Source organism: Schistocerca serialis, chromosome 5, assembly GCF_023864345.2.
Source record: "Schistocerca serialis cubense isolate TAMUIC-IGC-003099 chromosome 5, iqSchSeri2.2, whole genome shotgun sequence".
Taxonomy (NCBI): Eukaryota; Metazoa; Arthropoda; class Insecta; order Orthoptera; family Acrididae; genus Schistocerca; species Schistocerca serialis.
The window spans coordinates 467136959-467151256 of NC_064642.1; the positions used below are offsets into that span (position 1 = coordinate 467136959).

The 14298-nt window shown below is 44.6% G+C and overlaps 1 protein-coding gene across 1 annotated transcript in view; it reads right to left on the reverse strand.

Annotated features, from left to right (window-relative positions):
* Positions 1 to 14298, reverse strand: part of LOC126482001 (methyl farnesoate epoxidase-like) — a 332140-nt gene that overhangs the window by 232898 nt on the left and 84944 nt on the right. Inside the window, exon 2 of the mRNA XM_050105967.1 lies at positions 8058 to 8312. Within this exon, the coding sequence (XP_049961924.1) occupies positions 8058 to 8312 (255 nt within the window). The remainder of the gene's footprint in view (positions 1 to 8057; positions 8313 to 14298) is intronic.

A 14298-nucleotide genomic window follows, 5' to 3' on the forward strand; every position in this document is an offset into this window, starting at 1 on the left:
GTTTGAAGACCAGTCTGGACAATACGAGAGAATGATTTGACCACCCAGATCACCTGACATGATTCCAATTGGACATTTATGGGACCTAGTGGAGAGCTCAGTTCATGCACAAGATCCTGCTTTGTAACACCTTTGCAATTAGAGACAGCTATAGAGACGGCACTGCTCAATATTTATGCAGGAGACATCCAACGACTTGTTGAGTCCGTGCCATGTCATGGTTGCTACACTATGCCATGCAAAAGGAGGTCCGACACGGCATTAGGAGATTTCCTCTGTCACCTGAGAGTATGTATAGGGTCATAGTAAAATCTAAAAACCAACACTACACATGTGTTGCGTGATGTGCGTCTATATAGAATGGCCAACAGAAAACATACAACCTATACAAAGATTGGTTGGTTGGTTTGGGGAAGGAGACCAGACAGCGTGGTCATCGGTCTCATCGGATTAGGGAAGGATTGGGAAGGAAGTCGGCCGTGCCCTTTCAGAAGAACCATCCCGGCATTTGCGTGGAGTGATTTAGGGAAATCACGGAAAACCTAAATCAGGATGGCCGGACGCGGGATTGAACCGTCGTCCTCCCGAATGCGAGTCCAGTGTCTAACCACTGCGCCACCCCGCTCGGTCCCTATACAAAGGACATGAATGCAAGTCTGAAGGACATTGTATAATGATAAATGCAGTTACTTTATCAACACAGACACTGTCACCATTAATCAGGTCTCGTGGGTCTGAAATGACGATACAGAATAATAACAGATCTCTTCCTGTTCTTAGTTTCACGAAAGTGTGATCATTTGGATTGTGACTGCGTGACATATGGAGGTTTAGTGTCACAAGTACCTGACGCTAATATGTATTCACAATGCATGAATCCATTTAAAGACTTTCATAATTGCATATTGTGAAAGACAATGTCTGTTTCTTCAGACATGCATACATGTTCAAAAAAAAAAAAACGTTAAAATGTGTGTGAAATGTTATGGGACTTAACTGCTAAGGTCATCAGTCCCTAAGCTTACACACTACTTAACTTAGATTATCCTAAGGACAAACACACACCGATGCACGAGGGAGGACTCGAATCTCCGCCGGGACCAGCCGCACAGTCCATGACTGCAGCACCATAGACCCCTCGGCTAATCACGCGCGGCATGCATACATGTCTGGCGGACATTTGCAGTTGCTGCATAGACACACAGACTGTCGCCATTAGTGATATTCTCAATACCGCTTCATGAGACAGTTGTAAGATAGCTTCACAAGAGATAATGTGCATTTTTAATTTTACTTTGATTACTCACCTGAAACTACCTTAGTTCTTAAAGTGCATTTGTAATGTCGCTTTGCTTTTACGTTGTTTTATGACTTGAAAGCATGTCATAGGCATGTTAGTCGGAAGAATTTGCGTAAAGAGTTATCGATTTTCAAATACTTTTTTTAGAGAATAATAGTGGTGTGTGCCCTGTACTTAATTTTCGGGCCTGTGGTACCAACACTGGTGTGCTTTTTTTTTAGATTTTAATTACATACACTGTTTTCGTACCTTTCACACTTCTTTCTAAACTTGTAACGCACGAGATTTGGGAGCAAACTAATGTCGCTACACCCATCGGGAAACACTACGTTATTGTCACCGCTCGCTAGTATATCCTATTGTTTTTGTCCAGTGTGGCGCTAATTTTGAAGTAAATGTGCGTCATCCTGTTTGATTTAATATGTGTGTGTGTATTTTTGTGTTTGTGTGTATGTGTATGTGTGTGTGTGTGTGTGTGTGTGTGTGTGTGTGCGCGCGTGTGGGTGTGTGCATGAGACAGAGAGAAAGAGAGAGAGAGAGCGAGAGACAGAGAGAGAAGAGTTGAGAAGCAGGTATTTTTGGGTTATCGAGGATGGTTGTTATACTAATTTCGTTGAGGAAGCGTCTTTGTGTATTTATTAAACAGTATTTCTGTTGCATATTGTTGTGTATTTGTTCAGAACTTCCTCTCCTTATGTTATCGATTTTTGTATGTCATAGTTTCGATATTTTGTAAATTTTCCGTAGAAACTGATCTCATAGGAAGCAACAGTCTCGCTTTCAGCCTTACGCCTTACGCGATTTAGGAAAACCATATAGAAAACGTAAATCAGGATATCCGGAAGCGATGTTGAGCCCCATTCTTCCAGAAGGCGAATCCACGGTCTTATAAACCGAGTCACCGTGCTGTAAATAGCTAACTGTTGGTATGACGGTATGAGAGCAAAATATAGCACTGGAAGCGCATATTTCGTTCACTCAAACGTAACGTCATGTGTAAATATATGTTTAATGTCCAGCGACACAGAAAATTAAAAGCAACAGCATTCTCTTCATTAAATCTTTCCCGATATGTGACTGCGTTGTCGTATTGTTATGGTATCTAAGGCGTCCATGGACCGTGGACCTTGTCGCTGGTGGGGAGGCTTTCGTGCCTCATCACCGTAGGTGTAGCAACAACGAGAGGTATCTGTTGAAAGGCCAGACAAACGCGTGGTTCCTGAAGAAGGGCAAAAGCCTTTTCAGTAGTTGCAGCGGCAACAGTCTAGATGATTGACTGATCTGGCCTTGTAACACTAACCAAAACGGCCTTGCCGTGCTGGTACTGCGAAAGGGTGAAAGCAAGGGGAAACTACAGCCGCATATTTCTCCCGAGGGCATGCAGCTTTATTATATGATTAAATGATGATGACGTCCTCTTGGCTAAAATATTCCGGAGGTAAAATAATTCCCCATTCGGGACTGCTGAGGACGCCGCTATCAGGAGAAAGAAAACTGGTGTTCTACGGATCGGAGCGTGGAATGTCAGGTCGCTTAATTGGGAAGGTAGGTTAGAAAATTTAAAAAGGGAAATGGATAGGTTGAAGTTAGATATAGTGGGAATTAGCGAAGTTCGGTGGCAGGAGGAACGAGACTTCTGGTCAGGTGAATACAGGGTTATAAATACAAAATCAAATAAGGGTAACTCAGGAATAGGTTTAATAATGAATAAAAAAATAGGAACTTGAATAACCTACAACGAACAGCGAAGTGGACGCATGATTGTAGTCAAGATTGGCACGAAGCCAACGCCTACCACAGTAGTAAGTTTATATGCCAACTAGCTCCGCAGAAATGTATGATGAGATAAAGGAAATTATTCAGACAGATAAGGGAGACGAAATTTAGTAGTCATGGGGACTGGAATTTGATAGTAGGAAAAGGAAGAGAAGGAAAATTAGTAGGTGAATATGGACTGGGGGGTAAGGAATGAACGAGGAAGCCGCCTGGTAGAATTTTCCTCAGAGCATAACTAATCATAGCTAACACTTGGCTTAAGAATCATGATATATGGTTGTATACGTGGAGGAGGCCAGGAAACACTCGAAGGTTTCAAGTTGATTATATAATGGTAAGACAGAGATTTAGTAACCACATATTAAATTGTAAGACATTTCCAGGGGCAGATGTGGACTCCGATCACAGGTTATTGGTTATGAACTGTAGATTAAAGAAAAAGAAACTGCAAAAGGTTAGGAATTGAAGGAGATGGGGCCTGGATAATCTGGAAGAACCAGAGGTTGTAGAATGTTTCAGAGGGAGCGTTAGGGAGCGATTGGCAAGAACGGGGGAAAGAAATGCAGTGGAAGAAGAATGGGTAGCTTTGAGAGATGAAATAGTGAAGGTAGTAGAGGATCAAGTAGGTAAAAAGACGAGGGGTAGTAGAAATCCTTGGGTAACAGAAGAGATATTGAATCTGATGAAAAGAAAAAAACATAAAACTGCAGCAAATGAAACAGGCGAAAGGAGTACAAACGTCTCAATAATGAGATCTGCAGGAAGTGCAACATGGCTAAGCGGGATACCTAGAGGACAAATGTAAGAGTGTAGAGGCATGTATCACTAAGAGTAAGGTAGATACTGCCTACAGGAAAATTAAAAAGATCTTTGGAGAAAAGAGAACCACCTGTATGAATATTAAGAGCTCAGATGGAACAAGTCCTAAGCAAAGAAGGGAAAGCAGAAAGGTGAAAGAAGTATATAGAAGGTCTACACAAGGGCGATGTACTTGAAGGCATTATTATGGAAATGGAAGAGGACTTAGATGAAGATGAACTGGGAGATATGACACTGCGTGAAGAATTTGACAGAGCACTGAAAGACCTAAGTCGAAACAAGGCCTCGGAAGTAGACAACATTCCATTAGAACTACTGACAGCCTTGGGAGAGCCAGGCCTAACAAAACTCTACCATCTAGTGAGCAAGATGTATGAGACAGGCGAAATACCCTCAGACTTCAAGAAGATTATAGTAATTCCAATCCCAAAGAAAACAGGTGTTGACAGGTGTGAAAATTACCGAACTATCAGTTTAATAAATCACGGCTGCAAAATACTAACGCGAATTCTTTACAGACGAATGGAAAAACTAGTAGAATCCGACCTCGGGGAAGATCAGTTTGGATTCCGCAGAAATATTGGGATACACGAGGCGATACTGACCCTACGATTGATCTTGGAAGATAGATTAAGGAAAGGCAAATATACGTTTGTAGCATTTGTAGACTTAGAGAAAGCTTTTAAAATTGTTGACTGAAACACTCTCCTTCAAATCCCGAAGGTGTCAGGGGTAAAATACAGGAGCGAAAGGCTACTTACAATGTGTACAGAAACTAGATGGTACATATAAGAATCTAGGGGTATGACAGGGAAGCAGTGGTGGGAAAGGGAGTGAGACAGGGTTGTAGGCTATCCCCGGCGTTATTCAAAAAATGGTTCAAATGGCTCTGAGCACTATGCGACTTAACATCTGAGGTCATCAGTCCCCTAGAACATAGAACTACTTAAACCTAACTAACCTAAGGACATCACACACATCCATGCCCGAGGCAGGATTCGAACCTGCGACCGTAGCGGTCGCGTGGTTCCAGACTGAAGCGCCTAGAACCGCTCGGCCACACTGGCCGGCCCGACGTTATTCAATCTGTATGTTGAGCAAGCAGAAAGGAAAGAAAAGAAAAGAAAAATTGGGAGTAGAATTTAAGATCCTTGGTGAAGAAATAAAAACTCTGAGGTTTGCTGACGATATTTTAATTCTGTCAGAAACAGCAAAGGACTTGGAAGAACAACTGAACGGAAGGGACAGTGTCTTAAATGGAGGACGTAAGATGAATATCAAAAAAAGTAAAACAATGATAATGGAATGTAGTCGAATTAAATCAGGTGATGCTGAGAGAATTAGATTAGGGAATGAGACTCTTAAAGTAGTAAATGAGTTTTGTTGTTTGGGGAGCAAAATACCTGATGATCGGAGTGGAGAGGATATAAATTGTAGACTGTGTATGGCAAGAGAAACGTTTCTGACGTAGAGAAATTTGTTAACATCGAGTATACATTTAAGTGTCAGGAAGTCTTTTCTGAAAGTATTTCTATGAAGTGTAGCCATGTATGGAAGTGAAACGTGCACGATAAATAGCTTAGACAAGAAGAGAACAGAAGCTTTCGAAATGTGGTGGTGCAGAATAATGCTGAAGATTAGATGGGAAAATCACATAATTAATGAGGAGGTACTGAATAGAAATGGGGAGAAGAGGAATTTGTGGCACAACTGACTAGAAGAAGGGATCGGTTGGTAGGACACATTGTGAGGGATCAAGGGATCACCAATTTAGTCCTGGAGAGAAGCGTGGAGGGTAAAAATCGTAGAGGGAGACCAACAGATGAACACAGTAAGCAGATACAGAAGGGTGTATGTTGCAGTTGTTATACGGAGATGAAGAAGCTTGCACAGGATAGAGTAGCATGGAGAGCTGCATCAAATCGGATTCTGGACAGAAGACTACAACAACACAACAAAAACAACAACAACAACAACAAGGCATATCATAATTAATGGCATAAAAGCATGAAGTTGAAAGTACACTACACTCCAAGTAAACACAGGTTCGCAAACGAACTACTTGCGAAATACTTGCGATTTTGTGGTTACCAGCCACTAGCGATGTGATTCTGTGTAAACACCACATGACAGTCCGTGGCGTGGTCTTTGTTTACATTTTCGAGACGAGTTGTAAACAGAATGAATGCGACTGTACAGAGCATAGTAAGAGTGCCACTCAAGTCAGTTGTCTACGGAGCATCAGTTGTGTCCTAGAAATGTTGATGGTAACATGGAACATTACAGAAACGAGGATTGTGCGGATATGCATTTCATACATGGCATCGCTAACGGCAGTTCACGGGAGGGCTGCATGATCGTACCAAGAAGCATACCCTGCACGTAGGTACCACGCGAGTTGAATGTTTGCAAGAGTGAATCAACGCCTCCGAAAAACTGAGAGCGTTCCACATGCTACACGAGCATGTAGGCCTGCACGAATTGCACCTATGCTTAAAAATGTGCTGCTGGAAACAAATGAACAATCTTCCTTGAATGAGCCACAATGGTGGTCGGAGAATAATTTTTTGCAAGCCAATGTGCACGCGTCACCTCGAACTAGGTCAGTGACATAGTGAGGCGAACCTTAGTCCTGGACTAACGTTCCGTCAGTGGACGGAACAATCAAGTGTAGGCAGCCCTTCATTTTAAAACCCCACTTCGATTTTACAGAGAATTAGCTTGGATTTATCGTGAACCTCTTATCGAGCGTAAAGCCGCAAACGACGGAAAAAATCACAGACCATTGCAGTATTTAAAGAGGACAGGACAACGGGCACGCAGTATTACAGGCAAATATCCTTAACATCGGTTTGCTTGCAGGATTCTTGAGCATAGTCTGCGTTCGAATATAGTAAATTTCCTTGACAGAGAAAAGCTTCAGTTCAAAAATCAGCACGGATTGAGAAAGCATCGCTCGTGCACGGTGCCCTACGAACTATTGGTGAATGGCAATAGGCAGCTTCCATATTACTAGATTTCTGGAAAGCGTTTGACACAACGACCTACTGTAGAATGTTAACGAAGTTCAAGCACACGGAATAGGTTCTCACATACGTGAGTGGCTCGAAGACTTGTTGAGCAATAGAACCCAGCCCTCGACGGCGAGTGTTCATCACAGTAAGGGTACCACCAGGGCTGTCCCAGCAAGCGCTATTATTTTCTATATGCAGGAAAAACTATCTGACGGACAATGTGAGCAGCAGTTTACGGCTGTTGGCTGATGACGCTGTGGTGTACGGGAAAGTATCGTCGTTCAGTGTCTGTAGAAGGTGACAAAAAGACTTAAACAAAATTTCTATTTTGGCGTGGTGATTCGAATGTATAAAAATGTAAGTAAATGCAGATGAGTTGGAAAAACAATCCTGTTATATTCGAATACATTACTATTAGTGTGCAGATTAGCACAGTCACGTGATCACGTGTGTAGGTGTGACGTTACAGAGCAATATGAAATAGAACTAGCGAGTAAAATCAGTTGTAGGGAAGGCGAACAGCCTAAAACGGTTTATTGGGAGAGTTCTAGGAAAGTGTAGCGCATCTAGAAAAGGAGAACGCTTATCGAACACTAGTGCGACACATTCTTGAGTACCGTCCGAATGATTGGGAGCCCACCAGGTCAGATTAATGGAAGTTATCGAAGCAGGCGGGTGCGGCTAGATTTGTTACCGGTAAGTTCGATCAGCATGTGAGCATTACTGAAGTGTTCTTTGAACTCGAAAGGGAATCCTCGTGGGGAAGACGGCATTCTTTTCGTGAAACACTGTTGAGAAAATTTAGACAACCGGCATTTGCGACTGACTGCAGGACTATTCAACTGCGGCAAACGTACATTTCGCATAAGGGCCCTACCGTGGTTTGTGGAATATGTGTAGGCGTAGGACCCAAGATCGTTGTATTTTCCGTGAGGCACTTACCCACGGAGTCACTTTATTTTGTGTTTAACTTTTATACCCCCCCTCCAATCACTCGGATGAACTTCCACGCGTTTTTTTTATGTCTTACAGTTTGCCATTTGGGCGGTGTGTACTCGTAGTTTTAGTGAAGCCGAACATGAAACTGATCGGTTCACATATAACTTCCTGCAGACGTGCTATATCACGTCAACAGCAGTGCCACTCACCTTTCCGCAGCCCCAGGCTGCGGAGCTGCGCGAAGAAGTTCTGAGGCCGTCCTTCAAATTCGGGTCGCGTGAGCACCTCGCGTATGAGGCTACTGGTGGAGACGATGACGGTCAGCTCGCCGCCCAGATGTAAACCAATCACGGGCGATCCGTACTTCTGGGCTAGGTACGTGAACGCCTCGTGCTGCGATCCCAGCTTCTTGCTCAGCCGGCACATGTCCTGGTAGTTGCCCACCAAGGGAAGCCAAGTCGGACCTGCGGAAGTAAACAATAAGTCGTCTTTAGAGTCGTTCATTATTAGTGCTTTAGCGGTATTTTCCAACTAACGGGTCTTCTACGTTATACATTTAATTCCTTGAAAGCAGGGTGAGTTCATGCACATTCTAGGCGCAAATGCTGCAATCAAGTACGTATTCACGAATGAGTCTGCTACAACCATTCAACTGTTCGACTGGCGGACAAATGTATGATACTATGGTAAGTATTCCCTGTGTATAAAATAATTAATGCAGAGACATTTGTCGGGTTTGCCGCCTGACAGTATTGTGCAAATTTCACAATGCTCCAGCGATACAACTGTTCGACGTCTTCAGGTTGTGAGAGTTTCTGTTGTCACTGATGCGAAACGCGACTGATGATCACCGCGCGGAGGCGATGAAATTTGTCAGGCAAGGAGCAGCAGATACTCGTGCGCGGGGAGCCACTTGTCTACAGTTACCATGGAGAGACCGCTATAAAACATGTTTACGTCCGTTTTATTTGCACAACACTGCGCATTCAAAGGAAAATGTCAAACTTTTAATGAGATTTCCCGCTCGCATTCAAAGAGAAATGGCATACGTTTTATTTATGCGATATCCGGCTACCTTTGGAAGAGAAATGGCATAATTTAAGTGCGATATTTGCGGTATACTTTAGCGCATTAGCACATGATCACCGGCCGCTACTGTTTATCGGTCTACTTTAACAGCCATCTGCAACACCATAGCTCAAATGCTTCGATATACACTATGTGATCAAATGTATCCGGACACCCCCAAAAACAAACGTTTTTCATATTATGTGCATTGTGCTGCCACTTAATGTCAGGTACTCCATATCAGCGACCTCTGTAGTCATTAGACATCGTTAGAGAGCAGAATGGGGCGCTCCGCGGGACGTGGTCAGGTGACTGGGTGTCACTTGTGTCATATGTCTGTACGCGAGACAGACAGTTGAAGAGGGTTGTAATGTGTAATAGGCAGACATCTATCCAGGCCGTCACACAGGAATTCCAAACTGCGTCAGGATCCACTGCAAGAACTATGACAGTTAAGTAGGAGGTGAGAAAACTTGGATTTCATGGTCGAGCGTCTGCTCATGAGCTACATATCACGCCGGTAAGTTCCAAACGACGCCTCGCTTGATGCAAGGAGCGTAAACATTGGACGATTCAACAGTGGAAAAACATTATGTGTAGTGACAAATCACGGTACACAATGTGGCGATCCGATGGCAGGGTGTGGGTATGGCGAATGCCCGGTGAACGTCATCTACCAGCATGTATAGTGCCAGCAGTAAAATTCCGAGATGGTGGAATTATGGTGTGGTCGTGTTTTCCATGGAGGGGGCTTGCACCTCTTGTTGTTTTGCATGGCGTAGTCACAACACAGACCTACATTGATGTTTTAAGCACCTTCTTGCTTCCCGGTATTGGAGAGCAATTCGGGGATGGTGATTGCATCTTTCAAGACGATCGAGGACTTGTTCATTATACACTGCCTGTGGCGGAGTGGTTACATGACAATAACATCTCTGTAATGGACTGACCTGCACAGAGTCCTGATCTGAATCCTATAGAACACCTGTGGGATGTTTTCGAACGCCGACTTTGTACCTGCCCTCACCGACCGACATCGACACCTCTCCTCAGTGTAGCACTCTATGAAGTATGGGCTGCCATTCCCCAAGAAACATTCCAGCACCTGATTGAACGTATGCCTGCGAGAGTGGAAGCTGTCATCAAGGCTAAGGGTGGACCAACACCATATTGAATTCCTGCATTACTGATGGATAGCGCCACGAACTTGTAAGTCATTTTCAGCCAGGTATCCTGCTACTTTTGATCACAAAGTATTTTTTATTTCATATTTCACAGCCGTAAAGTGCTACACTCCAAATGCAGCTCTTAACCAGCCCTTTCCTCACACACGATTTACGCGAGCTTCAACGACATTGCTTTCCTTTCCACACGAAACGACAGTTTGAAGAATGAAATAGAGTTTCGAATATTTGCAGGGGGCTACAGCTACACGCCCAGGGGAGATGTCGGACACCGGTCCTCGAATTTCGAAGGCACTGCACTTCCAAAAACATTGCTCGTATCTTATTCTGTCCATTGTTGATCTTGGGTGCAGGAGGCGTATATACAGGGCGTATTATAATTATCAGCGGAAACTGACGCGGGTGAAAATATCCTATAATAAAGCAAAACCGTTCCAGTAAACAATGGTCCACGTCTGGTGTGAAGTCGGTTGCTTGACGGTGCGCTTGGTGCGGCCGCGCCCGTTGCCAGCGCGACGTAAGGCACAGAGGCTCGCACTAGGTCGTATCGCTTCTAGTCGGGCGTGCCTCACAAGGCGAAGTGATGGGTTTCACATAGCCTCTCCTTCCCAAGCGGCTCTTTCCGCCTTCCCATGGTGGCAGACGTTAAGGTCGGCATTTCTCGGGCCCACCCGAACGCTGCCTTGCGACAAAAGGGAGAACTGCGACCCAACCCGATGTGAAAGCGATGGGTGCGTCGCACAGGGGAAGCTGTGTCAAGGGACCGAACATCAGTCTCTACGTTCATAGGGCACAGACCAGCAGGTGCTCTGCATGCCGGCGACCTCCTTTGTCGGCGTGGGATCACGGCGCGAGTCGACAAGTGTGCTTCGCTGAGCCCGTGGGTAACCTGGACGTGTTCTGCCAAACCCAGGAGGTGGTGACATCACCTGGGCCAGGTTAGCTGGGTCCAGACCGCCGAACGTCAGGGTGACCGGCCCACAACCTGAGTAGGAGTGGGTCCTTGGCCGAGAGTTGGAAGCTCGGGCTAGCAAGCGGCGAAGGACGAGAGACAACCAGTAAAAATCATACCGATTTAGACTCCGTGCACCTTCCCTGTTCCGCCTGGCCTGGACTTGGCCAGCCGCTTCACGGCTGGGATCTGCCTTGCCTTAGATTAGGGGGGAGGGTGTGCATCACCACTGATCAATTCACGCACCAATTGAGGCATCAGATATAAGAATTAGGTTAATATGTAGAAAGATAGGATAAAACTTCTTAGTATAGCACTGCAGCGAAACGAAGTCGTCGGCCAGCCCAGTGCAAGGGGCACGTTCACTGGGGTTAGCTCGGTGGGCAAAGCCAACAACAATCAGGTTTATAGATCACTGGCACACCTGTAACGCTGCAGGTAGCATAGGCTAGTAGGGTAAATTAGATGTATCTTAATAACAGATTCCAGAGAAAAATATATAATAATTAATACTTAGACATAGGTAAAAACTAAACAATGGAAGGCTAGAGATCCCTGTAGTGGTAGAGCAATTATAAGTACTTACCGTAGCGTAGAAACAATAGCTGCAAAAATGTAAAATATGAAATCAGGGCCCATCAATGTATTTAGGTAGTGGGTTAACATGTATAAGTACAATAAATGAATAAAGAGTTTTTTTAAAAAAAAAGCAATGGTCCATTGTTTGCAAATTATTTGTAAATTTGTAGTTACAATCCAATACTATCTTCAGTAGGAGAAACTGCCTTTGTTAGTACATATGTACTTATATCTGTTGAATGTTTGGCCCAAGTTTTGTAAATGTTCTCTCAAATTATCGAGTCGCATTTCTCACGACGTCCGCAGAGGATTAATAATAAAGTCTTGCAGGTGTTGGTGGGATTGGACTCCCAGTGTTGCATGATGGCGAAGTGTGGAGTGCAGTGGTAAAGGCCTGTTGTTCACGCTGGGGTGCTAATGAAACTGTATTAGCGATTTGCACGTTTACTGTTTTTAGTTTTGCATTTGAATCATGTTCTCCGTGGCAGCAGTGGACACAGTAGAAGTGGCATGTGGGATCGGGATGCGCTGATGCGTCCATCTCAGAGGTCTCGAGGTTGTCAGCATGGTCAGGGCTGCCAGCACAGTATAAGCGGCGTGAAGCTAGGTAGCCAGTTCAGTTGATGGCAGTGACGCTCAACAGCGTGATGACTCGGTTTACTAGGACGCACTCAAGGAAGCTCCCCGGAGCTCTGTATGGAACGGTAGTGGTTGTGCAGAGTTACGTCATGGCCTCTCCACCAGAGGAAGGCGATGGACACTTGTCTAGGTTTACAGATGCAAGTCGTGTTGTAGCAGCTAGCGCACCTCCCCCGAACAGTTACAGTTCAACAGGGCACCAAACTCAGTTTGGCCTCCAGAGGGCAGCTAATAGAAGGCTCGAACTTGGCAGAATATTATGCTCCCTTCACAGTGAGGTCATACTGCCGAGCTGGTGAATCAGATACCTCGCTCGAGCGATGTGTATCAATGGCCTCGGTTGTATGTCATGCTGTTTCCAGTATCAGATCCCCTATCTATTTGACATTCCAATGCAGACGTTGCTTAAGTGTCTGCCTTAGCTTGGCGTGGAGGTGGCCAGGGAAACGCTTCAACAAATTTTACATTCAGCTAGGATATTTTTCTGTGGTGCAACAGTGTTATGGAATGTGAATTAGTAAAGTAATGGTACTAACTGGCGATCTGTATATATTTTACCAAGAGCAGTGGCGAACCGTTTAGCACACTAGACTATCAATCGAGAAGACGACGGTTCAAACCCGCGTCCGGCCATCCAGATTACATCTTCCGTGACTTCCCTAAATTACTCTAGGCAATCGTCGGGATGGTTTCTTTGAAAGGGTACGGCCGATATCCTTCCCCATCTTTGACACAATGCGAGCTTGTTCTCCGTCTCTAATGACCTCGATGTCGATGGGACGTTAAACCCAATCTTTGTTCCTTCCTTCCTTGTACATATTTAACTCACTGCTATCATGGTCTTATACGGCAAAGAGATGATCCATTTCACTATGTGTGGTGCTTCTCAAACAGCGAAATTTTTTCTTTGTTCACAAGCTCTATGGTGAAAATATATTGTGAGTGAATTTATGATAGTACTGGGAATAATAGCTGTGGAGACTGCAGAATTCCATCTGCCACTGATGCCGATGTGGACGCAACTAAGACGGCGCGTGAAGTCCATCCGACCTGCTGCAGAGCTATGTCTCAGATCCCAAATCAACCAGGGGGTACCCACTATCAGCTAGCGAAATGGTCGAGTGGTGAAAGCAGTTCAGACACATGCCCAAGCTTCCAAATATATTACTTTTGAATACATTAAAAACAGTCTTGATCACGATTTATTTATCAAGGTGACCGGTTTCGACCATCTGTGGTCATCTTCAGACCATTGAGTAGGAACCTCTTTCTGTTGGAGAATCTCCTTAGGTTAGTTAGGTTTAAGTAGTTCTAAGTTCTAGGGGACTGATGACCTCAGATGTCAAGTCCCATAGTGCTCAGAGCCATTTGAACCATTTGAACTTGACATCTGAGGTCATCAGTTCCCTAGACTTAGAATTACTTAAACCTAACTAACCTAAGGACATCACACACATCCATGTCCGAGGCAGGATCGAACCTGCAACCGTAGCAGCAGCGCGGTTCCGGACTGAAGCGCCTAGAACCGCTCGGCTAGAATGGCCGGCTGATGTACTCGACAAAGCACAATACATGTGCGTTGTGGATGGATCTCCACCGCATTAATTGTACTAACTGAGAAAAAGTAATTACTGATAACATACCTATTCAAAACCAGTCTTACAAAATTGCTATAACAGTAATGATATTTGAAAATATTTTAGTTTTGTGACCTACATAGAATCGAATCGTTTAAGTTTTTACCCTTCAGAAAATTTCATTTGGCCCCTCAGGGGGTAATTACCCCAAGTTGGGAACCACTGCGCTAGCGTGTAACATGGCGGTGTTCAACGTAACTACGTCGGCGCGTGAGAAATAGCGTTCTATAACCGAGTTCCTAACTGCAGAGAAGTTCGTTCTACACATGGAGCACCACCTTCTTCAGCATGACAATGCCAGACCACAGACGTACGCTCCGACATCTGCAACAGTCCGACGCCTTGGATCCATTATCATCGATCGTTCTCCATACAGAGCCGACATGGTCCC